Source organism: Clytia hemisphaerica, unplaced genomic scaffold (assembly GCF_902728285.1).
Source record: "Clytia hemisphaerica strain Z4C2 unplaced genomic scaffold, Clytia hemisphaerica genome assembly, whole genome shotgun sequence".
Lineage (NCBI taxonomy): Eukaryota > Metazoa > Cnidaria > Hydrozoa > Leptothecata > Clytiidae > Clytia > Clytia hemisphaerica.
The window spans coordinates 352,196-378,814 of record NW_027104248.1 but is presented as its reverse complement, the minus strand read 5'-3'; the positions used below and the strand labels follow the sequence as shown (position 1 = coordinate 378,814).

Genomic DNA, 26,619 nt, shown 5'->3' with positions numbered 1-26,619 from the left:
TTAATGGGTATCAATTATTACTAACCTGTATTTTGTAAGTATCTGCTTGGAGAGTTCTGAATATTTTTCGTGCTTTTGGAACACATGCAAAGGGAATTCAACGGGATAAATCCGTTTAACGGTCGTCTCGCGGTGGGATATGGGATATATAGGGTCAGTAAAAACCGTATTGGTGGCGAGGCTTGCCGAGTCCCACCTCGGGAAGACCGTGTAACTAATACAATTATTCCCCTACTGCATTAAGGTGATATGTCATTTAAAGTTTCATGGGTTTGAAATCTGTTAAGATAAGTAGATTTGCTCTTGGGTTATTTGGCAAATTTCCAGCCTCGTTTTTTAATCTGACAAAAAAACCTTTTATTGACACTTTTAATTTTGGTATGAAAAAGCTCGGTCTACTAACATTACACCTGATTACACTTTAACTCGTCGTTTAAATTTTTTTCCCGTACAAGAAAATTAACTCGACGTTACAAGTACTAAATTCTCCCAGTCGAAAATTTTTTAAAACCCTGGGAACAGAGATCTGCACTCTGCCCGCAATCTGCCCACCACGTTGAAGCTCTTAATTCAAGGGATGAGTGAAAAGAAACTAGTCTTTAAGGCTGGTTTTGCAATCCCTTCCGCACACACCAGATATTCTCCAATGCTTGCAATGGGTTCACTACGTCTGCTGAATAATATGGCTTTTCACTCTCTCACACGGCAGTTTATCTTTTTTATAAAGCACTATTCCCGCATTCATGTGTCCAACGAAAGGCAAAAGTTTGGTAGTCTAACACAATACCACCCCCTCCTGGTGGTAACATTAAAAAAATCTTAGAATTGAGTCCCAATTGAGTCTACTTTTTGGCCCTATTGGGTATTTGATAAGATTACCGAAATTATGAAATTGTAACACTCGTTTTTGTTTTCTTCAACTATAATGTGGAGCAACGTAGACATTTTTCGCGCGCGATTCGCTTTTTATACCAAAATGGTAGGCAAAGTAGCGGTGTTCATGCAAGAGCACCAGATTCTCAAAGAAAGATATAGCATGCACATGGAACATTTTAGCCTGGCCTTGTGATTTAATTTGATTTAATTGTTTTTTTACTTATTGAATTTTAATTGGTGATTGGATACATAGTATGTAATGTCAGAAGTTGAGGATAGACAAACTCTTCTCCAAAAGCTGTTAAAGAAACTTCCTTTTCCTGCTTGGGTTTTTTTGCTCATTATTTTTGGACCCATTCTCCCTGTTGTTGTTCTCATTGTTTATTGTATTGATTGGTATTGCCAGGTATCTTTTATATATAATATTATATCTTACATACTAGCCGTATTGTATAAGGGTTGCGAAGCGATCCAGACTCCACCTCAATTCGCAAGTTGCTAGCAAAATAAGAGACACTCTAAAAATCCCTCTAATAAATAAAGCCGCTATAGAAACAGGGTCGTAAGCTAAGAGCCTTAATGCCCCAAACACACCACATAATCTACAGAGGCACAACACCGCCGCCGCCCGCCGCGCATCGCTCTTTTTTTTTCCTTCTAGTTATTCTAGTGTAAATGGTGCCTTAATCTGAGATCTCTAGCTATCAACGAGTGGGTGTGAGAACAGGACAGGTCAGCGAGAGTAGTTGAAGACATTTTTTAGACATTTGTGATTTGACATTGCGTGAGAAGGTGCACCGCTTCCCAACATATTCCTATGTATCCTAGGCTTTATTCATGTTACTTACTTTTGGTTACTTTTGGTTGTCTTCGAGCTTCATGCTCTGGCAAGAAACTTTCTGCTTCACACCACAATGCTGCATCCATCAAACCTGAATAAGGAAGGATGTCAGCAGCTAAACAGTTTTCATGTCAAGAATGGAGTTAGAGTCGGCTCTCCTGCACCCTGTGTAACCATGAATCTGTGGCTCGTCTGGGATCGAACTGAGGTGTCTGTCTAGAGAGTTTTTGAACTTTTCGACTGTAACATTCTTCATATCTCTAATACTCTGGGGAATTGAATAATTTAGCACCTTGCACAACAAGCGTGCTATCATGTAGTTTTGAACTATGGGTGCGAACACACATCCTTCCCAATCTTGGGAGTTCCCTGATTGAAATTTATTGTTGAGGTTTGGAACCAGATTTTCTATTTCCATGTATACAGGATCCGAAATCTCCCTTTCTTTGAGTGAGTAAAGTTTAGCTTTTTCAGACAATCCCAAAGTTTTTTGGAGTGCCAGTTATTCTTTTGAGAAATGATTTTTGGATTTCTTCAATCTTTGGGTAGAACTGACAGCACTTGGACTCCATAGGACTGAGCATTTCAAGACTGGAATAACCAATGATTTGTAAGAGTAAGCATTAGTTGGGGTAAACGCGAAGAGAAAGTCCGCAGAATCCAGGAAATCAAGTGCTTTCTCATGACTGAATTATGTTGATGTGTAAAGACAGCATCATCTGACATTAGTACTCCCAGGTCCTTCACAAATTTCTCCTTCCTATTTTTCCTGAAGGGATTTGTAGTGAGTTGGTTTTTATTTCTTATCTGGACCATAGCGTAGAAGTTCAAACTTTGTGTCATTTAGTTTCATGTTGTTTTCTTCAGTCCAGTCATAGACTTTTTCTAGTTCTTTTTGAAGTTTCAACATCCTTGTGTTTTGATGTTTGGTGGCACGTGTATATCAGCAAAATATTTTCAATATACAGTAGTATTGTCATCAAGTCACCAATCAATATTAAAATATAAGAGGCCCAATCACGGCCTTGAGGGACTCCTGAAATTACTTCTGGGCTGGACTTGACACATTTCCTATTACTGTTTGATCTTTCAGTAGGAATGATTCAATCATCTTGGATTGGTCCGGATATACCCAATGCTTTTAATTTCCCAAGTACAACGCATGATCGACTTTGCGAAAGCCTTTGAAAAATCAAGGTAACAACATCTCATTCACCCTCATCTATATGTCAAGAATGAGGTCGTGTTGCGAGAAGCTGACTAAGGAGGATCTCCCACTTCTGAAACCATGTTGGTTTGGATTGAAAAGGTCATTGTTGTTCATGTGATTTACAATATGATTTCTCAATGTTTTCTCGAAAATTTTTATCACATGCGAGGTGAGTGCAACAGGTCTGTAGTTGCAGCCAGATCTGCTTCCTCCGTTTGAATTGGTGTTATGGTGCATTTTTTCAGTTCAGTTGGAACAAGACCTATTTCTAGGCTTTTCTTCCAGATTAAACACAGTGGAACGGATAACTCATCTTTGCATTTTTTGAGAAACATAGCTGGAAATCCATCAGGTCCTGAAGAAGATGATGGAGACAGCTCATTTATTGCTTTAACGATGGAGTCTTCTGTTATGTTAATCTCATCAATCTTGACGTTTGTTTTGTCTTGGTTAGGTTGTGGTTGTGGTTGCTTTGGTTACTGAACACTTTAGCATATTGGTCGGCTAAGAATCAGCCATTTCTTTGCTTCTTTGTGTAAGTTTCCCATTGCATTCAATAGGGTCGATTAGACCGAATTTTCGATTTTTTTGCATAGGTAAAGAAATATTTGAATCTTTTTAATGAGTCAATCACTTGCTTCAACGTGACGCTTTGCATTAAAGATTTTTGAAGTTTTTTTCTCATTTGTAAAAGTTCATCTTTATCTTGTCTTTTGGATTTGAGTTGGTGTTAAAAGTTTTGTTGTAATTTTTCTTCTTCTTTTTGTAAGAGAGTGACGGTATCTCTCGCTTTTGATTTCGTTTTTGATGTGGTCTTGGCCTTCACGGGAACTGCTTTCGCATAGTCTGTAGCATATGTTGTTGAAGGTTCCAAAATAACATTGGTCTCAATCGAACTCATTGGCCAGTTGACATATTTGAGATCATCTTTAAGTTTCCAATCATGTCATCAGAAATAATTCAGTGTGTTGGAATTTTGTGCGTGGCTCTTGTTGATCGTCGTCCAAAGGAGTTTTGAACTTTCAGAGTAACAGGGTCTTAAGCCTTATAAGTACTAGTAATAACATGGTTTGGAGTGTGATTTGGGATTAATAACCCAGAGGTTCATTGAAAACATCTGTTACCAGCTTTTCTCAGGATTGGCTCATTAGTTTTTTCTGATTTTTGGCACAATGATGATGCAAAATGGCAATGCCCAAAATGTGACGGAGCCTGATTTTGGAAAAAAAAAACTTTCCGGCCGAAAATGCTGGAAATATGTTGGAAAAAATTGTTTTTTGGCATTTTCTCGAGATTTTATCATTAGTTTTTTCTGATTTTTTGCTCAAAGATGCGTATTACCAATGCTCAAAACATGGTCAAGTCTGATTTTTGAGAAAAATTTTTTCCGGGCCAATTTTTTGGCCGAAATATGCCGGAAATCGCCGTTTTTCTGGATTTTCATTGGACTTTTTCCATATAAATGGTTGTTTTTCATTTAAAGACTCAACCAACCTACGTCTCTCGTGTTGGAAAAGAATCTAAGGTTATGCGCCCAATCAAAGTTGTATTCAAAGACAGTCATAACAAATACAGATTCATGAAGAAGTTGACTGAATTGAAACAACACGAGAAGTATGTGAAATTAAGTATCACCGACGACTTGACAAAAATGGAGAGGGAACAAATCAAAGAGTGGAAAAAGAGAGCAGACGAGATGAATAAAGCCAGATCGAATGACGATTTTAAATGGAGGGTACGAGGAAGCCCTCGTGAAAAATTATATTTTAAAAAGATTTTTTGTACAAGAACGGTTTAGAGGCCCTTGTGCCTCAACTGTAATCACCTTACAAATTGTAAAGTAGCGTTGACTTTTATTAGCCTTTGTTGCTACCTGTTCGTCAACTTGAAATAAACTATTACATACATACATTCATTCAAAAACATTATTTTAACAGCAATGCCCACCATAAAGCATGTTTCAATTTTCAATTAAATTGATTTTTGAAGCTGGAACTTTCTAAAAATCGCCGGAACAGCCTATTTTCGCCGGAAAAACCTATTTTCACCGGAAAAACGGTATTTCTTGAATTTCATAAAAATTCCGGAAATATGCCGGAAATCGCCGTTTTTCTGGATTTTCATTGGACTTTTTCCATATAAATGGTTGTTTTTTCATTCAAAAACATTATTAATAGCAATGCCCACCATCAAGCATGCTTCAATGTTCAATAAAATTGATTTTTGAAGCCGGAACTATTTTAAAAGTCGCCGGAACAACCTATTTTCGCCGGAAAAACCTATTTTCGCCGGAAAAACGGTATTTCTTGAATTTCTCAAGCTGTATATACTTTATATATTTTTATGAAATTTTGCATACTGATGCAATATGACAATACCTAAAATGTGACGGAGCCCGATTTTCAAAAAACATTTTTTTCAGGCCGAAAATGCCGGAAATAATCTGGAAAAACCGGTTTTTTGACTTTTTCTCGAATTTTCATTTTTAGTTTTTTCTGATTTTTTGCAGAAAGATACGTATTCGCAATGCTCAAAAAATGGTCGATTTCGATTTTTGAGAAAAAAATTTTTCCGGTTGAAAATACCGGAAATTGCTTTCATTATCAGGTAGGTCCATTCAGCATGTTGCTTGTTTAAAGTTGTTTCTGCAAGACTGATGTAAATTTTACTTTTGGGTTGTAAATTCTCGTTGTCTGTTGTCAGATTGGCTTCGTTAACAGTGTTTTTAGCTAAGCAGTTACCGTTCATGGAGCATTGATTTTTGACAATGCAGTTGCATTTTAAAGTATAAATTAGTGCGACAAAGGAATTTTATTTTGCTAAATCGACACTTTTGCGAAGCATGGTCCTGAGAGGACCAAAATAGGGTGGTCTCTGTGTCAAAGTGTCCTTAAATTTTTTAGTAGATGTTTACTAAAATACCACTTGTAAACATGTAAACAATTGTCAAAAGCTCTTTGGGTCTCAATTTGTATATTTAAAGGCTTATCTTCTGAGCTTGGTTTGAAAATGTGGGCTCACCACACGGGCTAGGTCTTGTTGTGGCAAGTCTCGCAAAATTACCTTACCCACAAATGCAGCCTGGGAGTGTCTGACTGCTGCTGAGTGCAACCTGGAACAACCTCCGAACCCCTAAGGGTGCCCCTGTTCATACACGCTTATGCCTGATTCAGCTTGATTATATATAGGCCATGTACACTTATTACTGATTACTATGATTTAGTTTCTTGGGGGTAGTGGGATCATTATAGGGGTCTAATTGATGAAACTCTAAAAACAACATTATTTTTGTTATCAACTAACATTACGCTTTGAAATAATTTTGTCACAAAAATGTATGTCTGCAATTTACAATTTCTCTATATTTCACTCCCTGGACCAGGAGAAATTTGAATATATTAAAGATGTCAACAATGAAACATTGCATGTTTATACCACCAGAATTTGGAGGCAAAGAAATTTCACCCTTTGCTTTATGGGATCAATTTGATTTGGATTCTGTTGATCAAGGATTTGATGAAACTGGTCAATATTATCTTCTATTTCAAGACGATTTTGACCAGATGTGCATTATTCAAGCTGTTTATTTTGATCACGAGTTACTGAAACTGAAGAGCAATCTTATAGAAATCAAATTCCCAGAAATTGAAGTTGAGAATCCAATCAGGTCTTTTTTATTTGACAAACATGGAGCACAAGTTGTACATGCTATCCAAAGATATTCAAAAAATGGAGTAGATCGTGTTGATTTGTATCATTTTTGTTTTTATGGTCTATTGATAACCAAATGTGATCATCATATTGAGATTGATAACAGTCAAAAAGCTGATCTGTCTTTAGAATATGTTCGTTCTGAACGTTTTTCTTTTGTGAAATTTGATTATCAATGTCGTCATAGAGAAGTGACCACTTTGATGGTTCATGCTTTTAACCGATTACCTTGTCATAATAATGATAGAACAAAACAAAGAGTTGACTTGATTCATACATCAAATGGTAAAATTTGGCATTCAAGAACAATCTTGCTTGATTTAAATGTCTGTATCAGGTATATATCAAGTTTTAGTGATGTTAACTTGTTTTTAACAAGGGATATGCTTTATGTGTATGGTAATATTGTCAATAAAACTTTTAAAACCTGGCAGTTTGATTTAAATGGACAATATATAACATCATACTGCTCTCTAGCTCCTGTTGATGGTATTAATGGCTTGAACCATCATAACCATTACTTACATGTTTTATCTTCTGGGGAAAATGATGATGAGCTCAGACGTATATTGAAATTGCGACATGGTAAAGTGGAAGTTTTAGTAGAATGGGATAATGGTGTTTTAACTGGTTTTGTCCAGCCTGATCGTAGAGAAAATTTTATTGTTGATGGTATTTTAAATCGGTTTGGTCAGATTTTAGCACAATATCGTATTTTCAAAGAAAATGGTTTGTGTCAGTTTCATTTTGTTGATTTGAAAACAAACGAAACTGTGATGGAGTTTTGTGTTCCAAAAGATCCAATGAGTTATGGAAATTTCAACTTGAATTGGAATTCAAGAGAGTATTCATTGACATATTTTGATAATGAACATCTTTTCAAAGTATCCAGAATAAATTCACATCAAATCACTTTGAAGCATTTTGCCAGATTAGCTGTTTTGACTTCATTCAGTGAGGAATATTTGGCTAAACAAAATCTGCCAAAATCATTGTTTGATTATCTTGGAATTGACAAATAACATTCATTCAAGTTTTGTATATATTTTTTTATAGATTTATCAAAGGAGACTTAGCAACATTTGTACCGCTTATTGTTTTGCCATCCTGTGTTTTTGGACCTAATTTAAGGGGGGTCCTATAAATCAACCTGTTTATGCCTGTCCATCCGTCTGTTATGAGGTTTTCTCGGGATTGGCTCATTCGAATTTTCTGAGTTTTTACTCAATGATGCAAAATGGTAATTCCCAAAATGTGACGGAGCTGGACGAAGCCTGATTTTGAAGAAAAGATATTTTGGTGGTAAATTTCAGCCATAAAACGGCTAAAAAAGGGTTTTTCAGACTTTGTGAAATAATATTGATCATTATTTTTTTCCGATACTTCGCATGAAAGTAGCATCATTGGTAAAAGAAGCAGATTTTCACACAAAAATCTTTATCCATTAGAATCACTATTTATAAGCTTAGAACAATGTTCCTAACCAAATTACTCAAATTTTAGATGAGATAGATAGTCTCTTCCTTCCAACCTTAATACCCTTAATACCACCCAATGAGCACGGAGGACAATCAATGATGAAAATGAACGAAGAATTTTAATAAACAGTCACTATTTGTGCTCTGAATGATTGTTTTAATCGGTCATGCTCACGTAGATATCAATTGTATGTTTTAAATGCATAAACTGGTAGGTTCATAAAAGTATCGCTTGTTAGTATAAACTTCAGTAGACATAACCGCCTTTGCAGATTTACTTTTATCTAAACTATTCTTTACCATAGAAACAAACCATTAAAAAGCATATTTAATTCAAAAATGAGTTTTGATAAATACAAAGAAAAAGTGGAAGAAGGGGATACTGTTGTTCTATACTTGGTAAGTTACTTTTTCCAAAAATTAAGATTCTTTGTGTAGATTGATGTTTTTATTCTTACCATTCAAATGAACCTTGCTCACTCTGACTTATTTCACAAAATGCCAGGTAGCATTTTGCACCCGGGTGCAAACCAAATCTTGGGTTTGGTTTGCGAGATGACAGGTTTGTCCGAAAAGTTTGATATAGACCCTTTAGAGAGACTGGATTTCGAAAATGTTGTCCACTTTTTGACGTTTTTATCAATCTTAGAGAGACTATTTCCCCAAAATGTCTGCCAAAATTCTCAAATTTTAGTCCAAATTTCAAAAAAGATCATGACCCTAGGTATACTATTTTTGATTTCGTAATTTTTGAACCCTTACAGAGACTCAATTATGCTTTTAAATGGTTTTTGTACCCCTTTGAGGGACTTTTAATGGTGTGAAAAAGGTGACCCTTATGACTAGCACATATCCGGCACGGCACCCATTTTACCTTAGTATCACCCCCGGGTAGGGGTGCACCACAAAAAAGGCAAGGCAATGTATTCAGTTTTCTCAAGGTTTTTAAGGAGACTGAATATTTTTGCAATAGAACTAAGAATATAAATAAAAAGAAACTTTTGATGCTGCTCCTGATACATTAATTTTTAATCATGTTTAGACTTTTCTGTCCACCCCTGTCTTAGTGCTCCAGAGGAAACGCTTTCCCTCAATGGGGATGAAAATTTTTTATCGAAATCACCATGGAATATATATTGTTTCCATATCAAAAACGCCATGGGAATGGTTTTGGAATGCAATTTTCGCCACTTAATTACTAATAGGTTGTGATTTTTTAGCCAATTTTTCCAGTGGGGTCTTCACCTTCATTCAAGTCTTCCATTGGAATAAAATGTATACAGTAATGTCTTAACATTCATACTCATTCTTAGTCATAGAAGAAGATTTCGAAAAACAGGAGAAATTAAGGAGGGATATTTCTATTCAATATAGGGCAGAAATTCAGCCTTGTCATTTCAAATAGATGTAACGAAAACTCATCAAACCAAATATGGGGCCTTCCCACACAAAGATCTAATCGGTAAGGCCTTTGGAACCAAGGTAGGAAGATATTGGTTTTTCTGTTATAAATATTGATTTGAAAAATTGCATAGAAATTCTATTTATAAATCAATGTGAGCCTGGATAAAAATAAAATCTTCATTAGCTTTGGTCGTTGAAGCTTTTTATGAATTTCTTTGTACATCATAGCATAAAGAATGAACTTTTTTTAATTGAACAGTTAAAACAATGACTTGGAAATGAAATGTTCTATTTACCTAATCTTAATCACATCATCACAGGCATATTCCATGAAAGGAAAAGGGTTTGCTTACTTACTGCATCCCACACCTGAGTTATGGACAGTGACGCTACCACACAGAACTCAAATCTTGTATAGCACGGATATCTCCCAAATCACAATGGAATTGGATTTGAAACCAGGCTCTATCGTAGTTGAATCAGGCAAGTAAATACTTATTTTAATTTAGAATATTGTATGAATGTTTGTCTGAAAACTGCATTGGATGAAGTTTCTCGAGGAATATAAATTTAAACCTAGGACTGGATTGTAAAAAAAAACTGCAATTAGGCTGGACTTAAAAAATTGTTGGTTTGTCGTCACCCGACCGACCCTACCTCGAAACTTGCCGACCCAAAAAATTTTATTGCCATTTTAAAGAAGATTTTTTTTCCTTCAAAAACTTCAAGCAATAAAAAATCAAAACTCGTATCTTGTTTGTCTCAAGCATAAGAATCGTAAATTCCCTGCTAGCACTTCTGTTTTTTATTCAAAATTACCTAAATGTAAACAAACTGTCAACCCTTCCATGGACGAAAATTTCATAAATCGCCAAAATAAAAAAAAATTCCGACCGACCGACCCACCTCCAAAATCTAGGGTCGGGTGACGGCAAACCATCAATTTTTTAAGCCCAGCCTTAGGGTCTTTGAGCAATGGAAAAAGTGCTGAAGGTGAGTCTAGTACGGTTGCTAGAAAATTTTAGCAATTATTTCATTCCCTTAGGAATTAGATTCTGGTAAATCAATCATAGCGTTTTAACTTGTTCATTCTCAATATATTTTAGGTACTGGAAGCGGATCGCTGTCACATTCTATTGTTAGAACGATAAAACCTAATGGTCATTTGCACACTTTCGATTTCCATGAAAAGAGGGTAGAAAGTGCAAGGTAAAAATTGCGTTTTTATTCTGCTAGCATATATCACTAATTTGATTTATGAGTGTCAGAGATTATGGAACCAAACTGCATAGCTCAACCTTTCAGAAAACCTTTAAAGTGGTGGTATGATTTTCTCCAAATCAATAATGGCAGCGTCAACATTTTATTCATGTTTTATATACGGAAATTCTTCAAATTAAACAGCTCGTTAAAAAAATTAAGAAGGGGATATTGTATTATGGGGTATTGAATATAAACGGGGGTCTGGGTATAAATCAAATGTAGTCTTATTGGTAGACCTAGTCGACTTTTGTTTTCTTTTTTAGGGAAGAATTTGAGCATCATGGTATTTCCCAATATATTACCTCTAAATGCGCTGATGCATGTGTTGATGGGTTTGGACTGGAAGACTGCGCTGATGCAGGTAAGAATTTCAATTCTCGACTGTCTGTCTGTCTGCCTGCCTGTCTGTCTGTTTGTCACAAAAACTTTGCGGCAGCCCGGCCGGTGTGACTTCAAAAATTGTTGGATTTGACTGAAGTTTGGCACACTTGTTTCTTGGGTAAATATCTAGGGTTGCTTTTTTCATTGTTTAAAAATTTTGATTTTGGGGGCTGAGGACGAGCTTTTCACCAAAACGAGGCTAAAACTTTGAGGCAGCCTGGAGACTTCCAACAATATGGTCAGATTTGGCTGAAATGGTTTGTTTGTTTTGCTACAATCAGGCCGCGTTGCGCATGTTCAACTATTTGATTAACTACCATAAGTTTAAACATCACTGTCAGCTACTTGTAGAGATGTATAGTTTAATTTTTGCGATACTTTTTGGACCTACCTTCGGGTACCCCGGTGGAGGTTCTATAAATTAACCCATGTCCGTTCGTTCGTTCGTCCGTTCGTCCGTCTGTCTGTTACCAGCTTTTCTCAGGATTGGCTCATTATTTTTTTCTGATTTTTTGCACAATGATGCAAAATGGCAATGCCCAGAACGTGACGGAGCCCGATTTTTGAGAAAAAATTTATTTGGGCAAATTTGGGCCAAAAACTACCTAAAAATAGGGTTTTTTGGACTTTGTGCAAAATCCTGTCATTACTTTTTTCTGATTTTTTGTACAAAGAGGGAGGGCAAGATTCTCTAAATAATGGATAAAGTGGTTTTTCCCGGAAAATTCTTATTCGCCTTAAAAAATGGATTTTCGTATTTTGAGGGAAATTCCCTTTAACCAAATAAGAAAATATAGCTTTTCTCAATGTTGACTCATTATTTTTTTCTGATTTTTTGCACAATGATGCAAAATGGCAATGCCTATAAAATGTGTCGGAGCTCGATTTTCGAAAAAGATATATTTGGGCAAATTTGGGCCAAAAACTGCCTACAAATAGGGTTTTTTGGACTTTGTGCAAAATCCTGTCATTACTTTTTTTCTGATTTTTTGTACAAAGATGGAGGGCAAGATTCTCTAAAGAATGGCTGAAGTGGTTTTTCCTGGAAAATTCTTATTCACCTTAAAAGACGGATTTTCGTATTTTGGGGAAATTCCCTTTAACCAAATAAGAAAATATAGCTTTTCTCAATGTTGACTCATAATTTTTTTCTGATTTTTTGCACAATGATGCAAAATGGCAATGCCCAAAATGTGACAGAGCCAGATTTTTAAGGAAAATTTTTTTCGGCAAATTTGGGCCAAAAACAGCTTAAAAGGTTTTTTGCGCTTGAATAGTTTAAGTGATTTTCGTATTTGGGGAAATTCCTTTTTACCATTTTACATTATTCAACACACAAGCTTTATTTTTCCATTCTGAATTTTTGTACAATTATTGTCACTTTTTTCTTATTTTCATCTGATGTTAATCATTAGGTAGGTCCATTCAGCATGTTGCTTGTTAAATATTGTTCGTCAAATTTATCTTTTGGAAATGTTATTTATTTTAGTATTTCTGGATCTACCAAAGCCCTGGGATGCCATACCACACGCGAAAAAAGCATTAAAGGTATTCCTCAAACATAATATTGACAAGTTTATTGTTAATTTATTAAAAATCTTTTGAGGAGATTCAATATCCACATCCTCAAAGGATGTCTTTGCCAAGATGATGGGATTCATTATCCATTCAATAAAGAAAATATTTCTTGGGGGGGGATGCCTACGACACTATAAAATTGCCCTTTGATTGATAACCTATTTTTCGCATAGTGTCCTCCAGGGTTTGTTCCCCCCACCAAATTTTTGATTTTTTTAAATCTCCCCCCTCTTTTTTTTCCCCCTATGACTTTTCAGTTTTTTAGTTTCCCCCCTCTTTTTTGCTTTCCCCCAAGAAAATTCTGAAAATATCATTCCCACCCCCCCCATATACCCGTATAAATTTCTCAAATTTCAACCTGACACAGACGTAAAATTTTGCTGCAAAAGGAATACTAGACAAAATTGAACGAAAATTGGTTAATTTTCAATCATGATCTAATCACATGATATCATGTGGACTGACCTTGGTTGCTGAGATAAAATTGAAGTGATTTCACACTTCCCCCCACCAAATTTGCCAACTATCGATGTTTTCCCCCCTCTTTTTTTCCCCCCCTTTACTATTCAAATTTTCATTTCCCCCCTCACCCATTCAAAACTGGAAAATTGATTCCCCCCCCCCTTTATAAAGGGGGGGGGAGGACACTATGATTTTGGCTCTCACGCAAACATTTCATTAATACTTTCAGAGGTCAGGGTCATTATCAAAGTTTATTTCTTCATTTTAATATTTTCTTTTTAATTATTAGAAATCTGGTGGCCGTATCTGTTCATTTTCACCGTGTATCGAGCAAGTTCAACGCTCATGTGTTGTACTTAGAAGATTGGGCTTTTGTGGTAAATAAATTTCTTTTTTATGTTTATTTTGTCATACCCAGGCCGGAGGCCGGGATTCCAAATGGTCTTAAAAAACCTGGAAAATCCTCTTTTAAAAGGTTTCTTCAGGATCTTTTTCATTGTTTTCTTCGTCCAAAATAAACACAATCACATAATCAGCACACCTTAAAATTGTATTAAAAATTAATAGCATCACAAGATGAAGTCATATCAGTTCTAATTCGAGAAAAAAGACCAATTTTCAAAGAAAGATTCCTGGAACATTACACCTTTTACAGCTCTTTTTAATGAAGAAAGGGTCTAAAAGATTTAATCAAAAGTCAAGGGAAATTATACTCTAGCGAATCCTATATATATATCGACTGTCCTTGATAACTCCAGATGAATTCCTATCATCGTCATTACATTTTATATGCCTTATTAGTTATCAAAACCAAGTTCAATTTAGCTTTTATTCTTCTGTAGAAGTGAAAACAGTCGAGTGTTTGGTTCGAGCAATGAACGTTCGTACGACTCCAATGCCAGAAGCCAACACTGGAGCTGGTTTCAAATGGGTAAGAGTTTGAAAATGTATCCACTTTAGTCCGCCCACATATTGTTATGTTATTTTTCAGTTGATAATCACCGAGTTTAGTAGTAAATTCATTCTGATGAAGTCCAGAAGAGGATATCGCATGACCTTGGAGGTTGTGGGGTAGGGTGATCATATTTTTGGTACATATCCCTGAAAATTGAGTATACCTCTAAATTAAAAACGTTAATTTCTTTATAATTATATCTATCTATTATCAATGGGCCATTCCATTTTATGTCCATACATGGGGGGTGGACGAACATTTCCAGGGGGTGACTTGAGCAGAATTTCCAGGGGGTCTAAAATTATTTCAAAATTTCCAAGGGGTAAAAAAAAAGACTGATTTTAGTTCGTCCACCGTCACTTTAAGGTATGAAAATAAATTTTCCAAGGGATTTTTTGAAAATTTTCTAATTTCCAGGGAATATTTCCAAGAAATATTTTTTGATTTGAAAAGGCTCATCCACTCCCCCCCCCTGTATGGAAATTTAATGGAATGGCCCAATTTTTTATCAAAAAATAAAGAAATAACTCACAATTACTTCACTTTATTTTATTGCTTATACTCTTTTCATGCATGAAACATCGTGTTGCAATCGTAAGCTGCTTCTTTATTTCACCATATTTCGCTGGGCATTTTCTCTAATCTTTGAGCACTTAATGATTCTTTATATTTCATTGTATATCACATTTTTCTCTATATAGGAAAAAGTGGAGAAGACGACCAGCATAACTAGCGAAGATGAACCACTATCTAAAATGAGAAAAGTAAGTTGAATTGATATCTCTACTCAAATTTATTTTGATGGATAAAAAAGTTTAGTGATAACTTCTTTGTAAAACGAGAAAGGACAAGGTTTGTTGGGTATAATGCCCATTCTTTACACAAACAAAGTTCTGTGGTGTCGGTCAACACGATAAGAATCCCTCCTGTTAAATTATGATTGAACTTGTTTAGGTCTCAGATGCAGAAAGTGGGTCAGACAGAATCACCACAAGCGACACAGCAAAAGAGAATTCGAAAAGTGAAAACGATCAACAAATGGATGAGACGAATCATAAAAATGAAACCGAAAGTAAATCAAATGAAAACGTGAACGCTAATACGAATTCTAACCAAGAATCGTCTGAAAATTCTAAGAATTCTCCGGTAAATCAACAATCCTCAAAAGTACAAAGCGAAAATGTTGCAGGACTTTTACCAAATGGTATGGTAGCTAAGCTAACTGCAGGAACAAAGCCTGGTAATATCAATGTTCTGACGAGTAAACCTGGAAAACAAATGCCTGGTCATACAGGTTATCTGACTTTTGCATCTTGGTATCCTTCATGTAGTAGTGAAGTTAAGAGAGAAGAATAGTTTTTATATATTATAAAATCCATTTAAAATGAATACTCGCGATTGTGTTGTTTCGATATTCTTAGATCTTCTCATTCGATATTATTATATTTCCTTTTTATAGTTTCTTAACGGAAGGTACGCATCTATCTCTTTGTTTTCTTTAACCCGACATAGTAACTTTTTAAAACTGTTTTTGAGATGTAATCACATACTAACAGATTGGCTTGTCCGATTTGACTAAAACTTGTTCCTGAAGGCTAGTTCGTTAAATAAATAAGACAAAAAAACTTTGGTCCCAGCAATATTTGCTACTTTGCAGACCGGCCTGTAAAATACACATTGGCCCTTACTGAAACACAGGAGCTGGAGTTTTTGACCTGAAATTTTGATAAATAGTAACCACCATTCGTTTCGTCTACAATCTTGGAAAAAATCTTAGAAAATTGTGGCTTTTGACCAATTTTTCATCCCAAAAACAAAAGGAGTCATAACTCTTGATACACCAATTTAGTAGAGGGCATTTTGTAAAATCGCTCGACTGTTTTGTTAGAAGCACTTGTTATACATTTTGGAAAGCTAAGGGGTAAGGGAATCGAAATTACGATGTTTCCAATTTTTTTTCGGACACTTTGGTGTGATTTTCGGACAAATATGACGGTCTCAGGCAAAAATCATAGGGTTAAAAATTAATGAAAATTTTAGCTCGAGAAAACGGAGACCTGTTGTATATTTTTGGAAAGCTCTCAAAAAATTAAGATTAGAGATATATTGCAAGTATAGGTGATTTCAGTACCTAATTCGAGATATTGAGCTTCAAAAAGCGCAAAAACTGGACAAAATAGCTGTTTCTGGCTGAAAAACACAGTTTTCAAGGGTTAATTTCTCGAGTTAGTTCCCCTACCCCTTAGCTTTCCAAAAATGTATAACAAGTGCTTCTAACAAAACAGTCGACCGATTCCAAAAAATCGAACAAAATTCCCCCTACTAATTTAGGAAATTTTCCGAAAATTTTTAGATAGTTCAATCTTTTGCAGATGATTTAAAAAATATTTGAAACAAAGAAAAGTTTTGAAAATGGAAATATAAATAAGAAAAATGAAGAAGAAGAAAATCAACTTTTTGAAGAACACACGTTTTTTTTTAAGAAACACACTTTTAAGAAACATGAGGCTCAGAATGCCTAAAAACTAAGAAATATATAAACATGCTGAGGCTGAGAATGAGAAAATTTTTTAATTCTTTTTTTTTTTAAACCTTCCAATCAAAACAAATGTTTTTTTTTCTTTGCTTGAAAAATAGGCTGATTATGTCAAAAAGTTTAGAAACATTGAGGCTGCTTGGTAAAACTAGTTTCTTAAAAAAAACGTGTAATGCTATGATCTTCATTTTTATATCAGAGATTTTTCAATCTTAGAACGTCATAAATTCGAAAAATATTTATTCAGTCAAAAATCAATTTTTAAGTCCTATTTTCAATAACTTCCGCATCAACAGGAAGCACCTAGGGGTGCATTGTCCCTGCACTGCGCTGCACTATAGTCATTTTTAATATTTTTTTTGATAGGCTTTTTAAGAACATAAATTTTCAGGTTTTAGCTAAATGAGAGGGTTAAGTAAAAAATTTGAAATATTGTCTTTTAGCGCAAACCGGTTATAACACTTACAACGATAAAAATTTTCCAAAAAGAACACAGAAAAATTAAAGGATATAAATGAGATTCTAAAGTTCAGGAAGGGATGTTTGACATCCAATTTCACAAATTCAGCAACTTTCATTTAACTTATGAACAAGGCAAGGATGCACGAGGGGGGATTTAAGATTTTTTCTTAGGGGGGGGGGGTGCGAAAATCTTTTGGCTTGGTTAAGGGGGGGGGGGTGAAACCTTTTTCCGATTTTTGGGAAAATCCTCCAGCCCCTCTAGTAGATACTTTATGACCACTCCCTTAATAACTGTGGCTCGTCACTTCGCAAACCATAGTACGCCGTCCCCGGAGAAGCCATATTGCTGTTGCTGTATTTTATCGTTCTTTTACCATCCTGCAGTTAATCTCCCGCGTCATGAACAAACAAAGAGGGATGATGAAATCGCTGGGATGATGTCACTTCTAGTTCTAGGGTCAATCGTGGGTTGGGTGGGATGGCTAAATTTGTCGTTCTTTATTGATTGTTTTGTAATCGATTTTTTGTTGTTGCGACTTTGGTTCTTTCTCCCCCTTAACTTTCTTTGTGCTGTGTGTCGTGACAATAAATAATACATACAAGAACAGTCACCGGCTAGGAAGTATGAAATATCTTAAGATCCCTTTCTCCTGGGAAAAATTATCTGCTCTGTCCTGGGCTCTCCTGGATTATATCATCTGTTCCGGGAAAAAATGGGACTTCTGGAAAATGTATATCTGTTTTCTAGAAATATTATTGATTATGCTCCTGGGAAAATATAACAGCTATTCTCTAAGAAAGTTAAAATGCTCCTAGAAAATGAGACCTTTTAAGAAAATTATGAAGCTCCCTGGAAAAAAATCTTGCATCTGGTTATGTTTTTTACAATTTAGCTCCTGGATTTTTTGAACAGATTGTCCGCTGGAAAATTGTATGTGTTTTTCCTCAAAATGTGCTCCTGGATTTTTTTAAGGCGATGCCCTGGATTTTACTACCCTGAGTATCAGAGGTCAAGTTTTCAAAGAGAATTTATTCGCGCTGTGATACTCACGGTAGGATTTTACCGGGTGTTTTGAGGAAAGTCTCTCCTAGATTTATCCCTAAAATTTACTCTCCTGGAAAAAAAGAACATATATTTCAAACAAATCTACCGGCGGCTGCTCTTGATAATAGATTCGCGCCACACACACCATATATACCCCGGTCCAACCGTCGTCAACGCACTTTACGGCGGGCGTAACGCCTAAACGAAATTTACTTCGCCCGTGTATATGCGGTACTTTCCCCCGACGCATGCGCACATGGACGATTTGGAAGGGAATTTTTCCAAGAATTCTCGCAGTTGGTAAAATGGCGTCGAAACCTCAATTTTGTATGGTGGAAAATACGAAAAGAGGAAAAAAAATTCATCAATTCTGGGAATGGAAATTTCATAAAATTTCATGATTTTTTCATTACTCGTCATCACTTTTCTAGGTGAGGCTGTAAGCTGGTAAGTGTGCTTTTATTTTGATATGATTATGGCTGAATTTATCAGATTTCATCAAAACTGTGACATTTTGTTTTTTCTTTGACTTTATAGACGTTTTTAGTCAACTTTTTGCTTTTCATTCAGATTCGTTGTTTGCATAGACATTCAATCTTTTTTGATCAGGACCCAAGACTCACCATAAACATTTGGAATCAATTTTAGTCAGGATGTCATGTCCATCCAGAGGGTGTGTCAATCGAACAAATTGACCGCCGTTATCAGATTATCAATTCCAGAATTTGTCTGTAACAGGCAGTGTAGACCTAAAGCTCTAAGCCAGCATCTAATAACATGAAAACCAGAATATGATTCTTCAATGTGAATCAAAACTATAAAGTGCACTTACAAACATCAATCAGTTACATCAATATGCCTTCTTACCTGTCTTTAAAAATATAAATAAAAGTAATCACGGAAAAGGACGGAAAAAAAAAGACATAAGTGTGAGAACAGAGTAATCAAACTCGTTAGAAAAAGTACCATTAGAAGTCATAAAAAATCAACCTGAATAAATGCAATCGAAATTCCAGAGAACTTCATAATTCCCCAAACAACATTATATTACTATGTCAAACTCCATCACATAAATTTTACAATTACGTCAGAGTAGAACTACGCTCGCCACCGAAGAGGTTTATTTGGAAAGGGTAATTATATTTTATTGTTCGCTTCTTTTTTAAAGATTCGCCGGGTTGGAAAAGTATGAATTTCTTTGTACATATTTTACCTACCCCAAATATTTAGGAGGCTGAGTTTTAAACGAATCATCAAGTTGAAACGAACGATAAATGTATCAAGGTCTGTTTTATTTACCCCCTGGTGACTTAACAAAAGAGACTTAACTCGATGTTACAATCCAATTATTGAAAGTTTGTCTCAGCCTTTTTATAATGAGCGAGACATACGTTCTCTGATTACGCAATTTTCATATTGACATTTTCGAGGCATTTTGATGTAACTGTCAATTTGTCAGATCTAACAAAATTAATAACCACACTGTCATCATTGACAATAAAACAAACTATTTTCTGTCAAGAGCCTTGTAAACATTCCAACAACTTCCATCAAAATGATCTATCACAGCTCAGTCTACCATTTTTAGCGCGGTCCGAGGATTGAGCCAAGAACGCACCGCGAACTCCAGCGCCGGCGAGAACTTCAATCTGTCAATCATTTTCTCAAGCGAAGAGTACGCGAAGCGATTCTAGCTGTACGATAGTGCCGCGGGTCATCAATGGATAGTATTCAATCATCATTATCCCTTTATTTTCATTCCTAGAACTTTTGCAAAAAAAAGGAAAAATAGAAAAGTTGTATTTTTTACTGCTCTATTCACATACTGAATTTGAAAGATCTTCTATGTGGCGTTTTTTTGCAAACTTCAAAAAACTGATTTTTGTCCCGCCTTTGCGGGACTTTGGCTTAAGTGCTTGAGTGCAGCATAGGGTACAAAGTCCAAACATGCGTTTCCCGTAATTTTTGTGTGAAGAGTTAGGTCTACACTGACAGGGGGGTGGAAGACACAGGATTTCCGAGGGCAAAAGTTTTCACCAAAATTCGAAATTTCCAAGGCGAGAGAAGAAAATGTATGAATTTCCAAGGCAATTGAATTAAAAAAGGAAAAAAAGAGTGGAATTTCCGATGCATTTTGCAAAAGTACATGGATTTTTATCGGAATTTCCGACCACCACTGTCCAGACGATCTCAATCGAACAGAATCGACGATCGGACCAGTGGAACCAAATCGATTGCAATCGACCGATTAGAATTCGATTGTCGAACGCAATCGAATCTCAATCGAATATTACCGCAATTTTCAGATTCGATTGATATTCGATTGATATTCGATTGCGTTCGATTTATGTTCGATTGCGTTTGATTGCGTTTCGATCGTCGATTCATTGATCCCGGATTGTTCATCGCATAATTTCTACGGGAAATCGAAAGTAATTTCATTCGGCTTGTGATGATTGAGAGCTTGGATGTTGGGAAGCTGCAAGAATAAAGCCAGACATCTCAATCGAACGGAATAAAAGATCGAACCAGTCGAACAATAATCGAACCAATTGAATATTACCCAAAATTTTGATGTTCGATTGAGATTCGATTGCATTCAACAATCGAATTTCAATTGGTCGATTGGTTCGATCGTGGATTCCGTTCAATTGAGATCGTCTGGCACTGTGAAAGAAAAATTATTTCCGAGGCTAGAAAAAATTTAAAAATGCATGTCGTCCGACGGATGGGTATATAACAAAAATTTTCTGGAATGGCCCATTTGCACGGGGTGTGCATTTGCAACGGTTTCATCGATTTTTTCCAACCCTGTGCAAATGAGCTAGAACGTGTACATAGTGTCCTCCAGGGTTTGTTCCCCCCACCAAATTCTTGATTTTTTTAAATCTCCCCCCTCTTTTTTTCCCCCCTATGACTTTTCAGTTTTTTAGTTTCCCCCCTCTTTTTTGCTTTCCCCCCAGAAAATTCTGAAAATATCATTTCCCCCCATATACCCGTATAAATTTCTCAAATTTCAACCTGACACAGACGTAAAATTTTGCTGCAAAAGGAGTACTAGACAAAATAGACGAAAATTGGCTAATTTTCAATCATGATCTAATCACATGATATCATGTGGACTGACCTTGGTTGCTGAGATAAAATTGAAGTGATTTCACACTTCCCCCACCAAATTTGCCAACTATTGATGTTTTCCCCCCTCTTTTTTTTCCCCCCTTTACTATTCAAATTTTCATTTTCCCCCCTCACCCATTCAAAACTGGAAAATTGATTTCCCCCCCCTTTATAAAGGGGGGGGGGAGGACACTATGGTGTAAAGCAAAATGCGCGAAAATTAACAAATCTCAAATTTAAAATGAAAATGACTTAAAACGAAGACAAATGGCATTTACATTTTTTTCTTTAGCCTTTAGAAAATTTTTGTCTACGAGTTAAAATTTTGATCTGTGCATTTTTTTATAATCAAGTCAAACATTTTTCCACTCTGTGTAAATGCAACGGGTGTTTTTTTGTCACTTTCGTTTTTGACCTGTTGCATTTGCTGCATGTCGAACCCTGTGCAAATGCAAGGATTTCCGTGACTGTCTAAAGGATCACCACCATCAGGAAAAAGTAAACTGGCACTTTTTTTTAAAGAAGTTAACATTTTCAAAAACTGAAGTTAAAATTTGAGCCGTATATAAGAAATTTTGATCAGAGCCAACCTTGAAAACTAATTGTTGTTCGGGAGAACGCAACGGTCTCTTGAATAACTAATTACTCCAGCAAAACCCACCAAAAATATTTTTAATGATAATGTCATATATATGATTGTTTTGTCCTTCATAACACAGCAGTTACCTAGGGCCACGATAATTTATCACATTTATACTGACTGGGGGAGAGTAATCTAGGTGGAGTAATTAGTTACTGTTGATCATTGCGCTCTCCTAAACTACTAATTTGAAGAACAACTTGCCAAGTAACTAACTAACTAACCTATTTACGTGTGTGGAATTATTTTTCATTTTTACTTAAGCCTGTAATCAAGGCCTAACAAATCAAAGAGCTATCTTAGGAATTGAATAACAAATTTTGGTTGGTTTGTTAGCTGGCTGCTGCACGTTGTTAATCTGTCATTTTGGGTTGTTTCAAGTTTTCAAGTTTTAATTAATTGTCTTGGGATCTTGAACTTGATTAGGCAACTCTTATCCTCGTTGTTGCAAATACATCCTGTAGATGACTGTTGTTTTTTTTGAAAGCTTGATTTCCCAGTGTGACTAACTGACTTATCCGTTCACTTGTATCTGATTTTCCAATGACGTATTGGTGGGTATTTGCGGCTACCCACGCTAATGCTCTAAAGGAGTGGGCCAAATTAATTGTAATCAATCTTGTCAAACAATATTGCATCACAATCAAACGTAATTGAGAATCAATTTAACAAATAGAACGTTGTTCAAACACAATCAAATATTATCCAGTAATCGGCCGTTCGATTGTTTCTATTGTGTTGTGATTTTTGTTTTTTGAACTTGTTTGATTGACAATGTCTGGATAGATAATATAATCCATATCTATCTATAAATTTAAGTGACATCAGGCCCGAAGGCCCATTCTCGCTACATAATACACTTCCCATATTTTGCAAAACGGTTACTAGTGCATATTTTGTTGCTCTCCACAGTTTGGTCTCTGGGAGAAACCCGTTTTTTGCCTGTGTTTCCTTGGGGAAAGTTGGTTTTTTGAAATTTTCTTAAGTTCTGTCAAACAGAATCCTCTCAAATTTTAATTATGTTTTTTCTATTTATGCTATTATACCACCCTGAAAATTTTGAAGACATTGATATATATCAAGACAATGATAATGATAACATAACATTTGAATTGGTGCACACACTTATAATTAAAATTCAATTGTCAGTTTAAAGCCTGACCTCTTCAAATCCTCGGTTAGGAAAAGCTGTACCTGTTTTTCCTGGAGGTACTGGAACGTTCCAGGAACACTATGGAATGTTCAGGAACTTCTCAAAAATCTCCCAATCAAGGTTCTCCCAATAGATGTATGCTTTCATTATAATTTCCAAATTATTTTCTCAAAAATGTTTAATTTTATTATCATGTAGGTCCATAAGAATAAAGCTTGTTTACTTTTAAAAGATTTTACTAGGCATGGAAGTATTTGAAAACCCAGCTATTTTTTATTTATCAATTGATGAACCAATTATCCCAAACATTTTGGAAGATTTGAAAAAAGGTGGCTTCAATGAGAATGTGCAATGTATAGAGCTGAGCGAAGATGAATTAGAAAGAGCTCAAACAGAAATATGCAATGACTTGACAACACCCTTTATTTTGTTTTGTGCAGAAGGGAAAGTAAACTGTAAGTAAATATTTCGGAAATTTTTTCTTTAGTATTAGTATAGTTATGCTTTGAACACTGTCTTATGTTCAATGACGTTTTGTTTTTACTTTGCCGAATCGTGACAGTGCAATAAAAAGCAAAAGGTTTATTTCAGATCAACAATAATTTTCTTATAAATAAATAAATTGATGAAATTATACATAAAAGACTAACTATCACCTATGCCAACTGCATTATTTCCTTGTTGATTTTGGTCCTTTTTAGGGAAACGTATTGGAAAAATAGCAGGTATCTCATTTGGAGTAGGACTTGCATCTGTTGTAGCTGCACCCCTTGTTCTCACAGCAGCAGGATTTACATCAGGAGGTATTGATTCTGGTTTTTTGTTGTTTTGTTTTCTTATGGTTTGATAGAGCCAAATTTTAACTTCTTCGTTGAATTTGTTATTCCAGCTTTCCAGAATGAGAGATTTTCTGTGACGTGCTATTTCAGTTTTTAGAGTAAATAAATTCAAATCAAGTTATTTATATTGAAAAAGTATTTTATTAAAAAGGTAAACTTATTTTGCTAGGTGTTGCTTCAGGAAGTGCTGCTGCAGCTGCTCAAAGTGCATTTTATGGAGGTGCAACTGGTGGAATTTTTTCTATACTTCAAAGTGCTGGAGCTGTTGGCATTGGAATTTTTGGGAATACTGCTATTGGTTTAGCAGGTGCTAGCGCTGGTGCAGGTTTAGCAGCAGCTGCAGGAGCTGGTGCAAATGAAACAGCTTTAGTTAGAAAACCTGCTGTGATTGGTATACTTTCTAGGTGGGCTAGAAATAACAATAATGTTAAAAATGAAGACAAAAAGAAAATTAAAACTTTTACAGATAAGAAGTTGGGAATTAAAGAAGATCCAAATTATGTACCTTGGAGTATTATGGCCAAGGATTTGTTTCAAACAGCAATAGGGTCTCTTGAAGCTTTGAAACCAACAGTTTTGGTATATTTTAAAGATAGTTATATTAAACTCGAGTGAGTTCTGGCACGTCCAACTTTTCTGTGAGCCAATGCAAACAAATCGGACTAGTTTAGGGGTACTATGTTATACATCAAAAGAAGCTTATTCCAATGTACATTAACGAAATTGCTGTCAGTGTTGAATTTTTTTGTAAAGAAAAATGATTCTTTTAATGAAGTTTCTATTTATTAGATACTCAAAGAGTAGCTCATAATTTTTTTAAATCCAGAAATAGAGAAATTAGAGAACTAGAGGAATTCTTGAATTGCTAAATCTGATCCTAGATAAAAAGCATAATGTGTTACTTTCACTTTCAGATGATTTTGCATAACCTTGTTGAACTTTTGACACCCAGGAGAGGGGGAGACGTTTTCTAGTGTCATTTTTAAAGTCAATTCAAAGAAAATTATTATATACATTTTATTATAGAGCATGATCCTGATCCTAAAATTATTATAAATTTATATTTATGGTAGCCTAACTATTTACTAAATATTTTTACAGATAGATTTTTAACTCAGATTTATTTCGTATATAAGGGTACCCTTTCACAATTTAAGATGTTTTTACTATGAAATCTTTAAGTTTTTACACTTATCGAGAAAAGTGAACTTAGTACTTGCGTGTTAAAGTTATAAAGTAATAACTCAATTTTTATTTTAATACTGTATTCTCAAGCAGTGTAGGACACTTGTTACTTTGCAAGACCTCAAGAAACTGACAGAATTTGTTTGTGGGTCGAATCATATTTTTGTATTTTTAATAATTTATATTATAATGATATTAAATCTTTAATCTTATTGTGCATGGAAATTAAGATTGTCTTTTTTATTATTTAGGTTAAATAACAACCTTTAAATGCATTAAAATAGACAAGGGCGTAGATAAAAGGACTGGTTGCCAAGAAGGTGTATTATGGGAAATGTTTATTTTGTCACCATTCAATACAATGATATTACTTTTTATTATAGTGTAGTGACAATATCAAAATGATGAAAAATAGATCAATTACATTCATTTTCATGTTATTGCTCATCACAGGACCAGGTATTTTGCTTTCTTTTTGTTACAGTATATGGCCCCTAAAACGTCGTTCAAACTTAAGATTTCTCTCAAATGCAGAGGAAAAGAAGTTTTACAAAGATTTTTGCTGCATGCAAAACTTTAACATCTCTACTTTATTTCCAGAAAGTTCTTTTTCAAAATTTTCAACTTCAAAAACAATTTTTGATCGCTTAAAGATGGGTAGCTTTTTTCAAATGGTCCTAAAAACATAGGTTTGCAATTTTAGTGATATCTAGAGACCTCTTTAAATTGAGAATATGAAATTCTGACCCTTTTAGTTTTCTCCTATATTTTGCAAAAAAAATGACAGGATTTGCCATTTTTGCTGATTCATGATTCAGTGAAAATTTTTATGTATAATGTTAATGTTTTCTTATAAAACTATTAAGCCAAGTTTGATAAGAACAGAATTCAAAGATTTTTTGCTGTTGCTCATTTTTAGAATTTTCGGTTTTCTCAATGCTGGTTCTAGGGCCCCCAAAATACTAGTTGACCTTTAAGATGCTATATCTTTTACTCATATTCTAAAGTCACAAATGCTTTAATTTTCTATATTCCATTTTCTAGTTTTTTTTTCAATATTCAAGGAGCTAGAGTAAGTTATGTGCAATTTTTATCCAATTTTGGTGCTGTAATACTTCTTTCAGACCAAAATATGTTATTTTGAATTTGTTTTAAATCTTCAGAAACCTGCAGAAACATACTCATTTTTAGATATAACCACCATTCTTTCAAAACAAACTGAAATCGTCTGATTCTGACTAATCGAAGGGTTATAACCCTCATTTTAATAACGATCTACATTTTGGGGGCCATAGGATTGAAATAATCTGTTATTCTCCTAAGATTGTAAGATATTAAAAGTACCACCGAAAAAGTTTTTTTGCTACCTAAAGATTAAGTTACATCTTAACATTTTTCATAGCCATGGCTGAAATAAAGGACACAAGTACCGGGTGACCCACGAAAAAGTTCGGACGTTTCTCGGCGTCTTGAGGCCGAAAAA

General features: G+C 35.1%; 2 protein-coding genes and 1 long non-coding RNA gene across 3 annotated transcripts; all 3 read left to right on the top strand.

Annotated features, from left to right (window-relative positions):
- Positions 1–8,416: 8,416 nt before the first annotated feature.
- LOC136816514 (tRNA (adenine(58)-N(1))-methyltransferase catalytic subunit TRMT61A-like) lies at positions 8,417–15,579 on the top strand. Its single transcript, XM_067072855.1, has 10 exons — positions 8,417–8,515; positions 9,491–9,598; positions 9,841–10,003; positions 10,627–10,729; positions 11,047–11,144; positions 12,654–12,712; positions 13,494–13,581; positions 14,047–14,135; positions 14,861–14,923; positions 15,114–15,579. Exons 1-10 carry the CDS (start codon positions 8,456–8,458, stop codon positions 15,513–15,515), a joined length of 1,233 nt encoding a protein of 410 aa, XP_066928956.1. The 5' UTR covers positions 8,417–8,455; the 3' UTR covers positions 15,516–15,579.
- A 2,941-nt stretch (positions 15,580–18,520) lies between these two features.
- LOC136816439 (uncharacterized) lies at positions 18,521–26,565 on the top strand. The gene is made up of 3 exons (XR_010847930.1): positions 18,521–18,649; positions 25,520–25,595; positions 26,539–26,565. It is a non-coding gene; the product is annotated as an uncharacterized lncRNA (long non-coding RNA).
- Positions 20,127–24,736, top strand: LOC136816438 (uncharacterized). Its single transcript, XM_067072761.1, has 3 exons — positions 20,127–23,567; positions 23,814–23,915; positions 24,121–24,736. Exons 1-3 carry the CDS (start codon positions 23,357–23,359, stop codon positions 24,564–24,566), a joined length of 759 nt encoding a protein of 252 aa, XP_066928862.1. The 5' UTR covers positions 20,127–23,356; the 3' UTR covers positions 24,567–24,736.
- Positions 26,566–26,619: the final 54 nt, after the last annotated feature.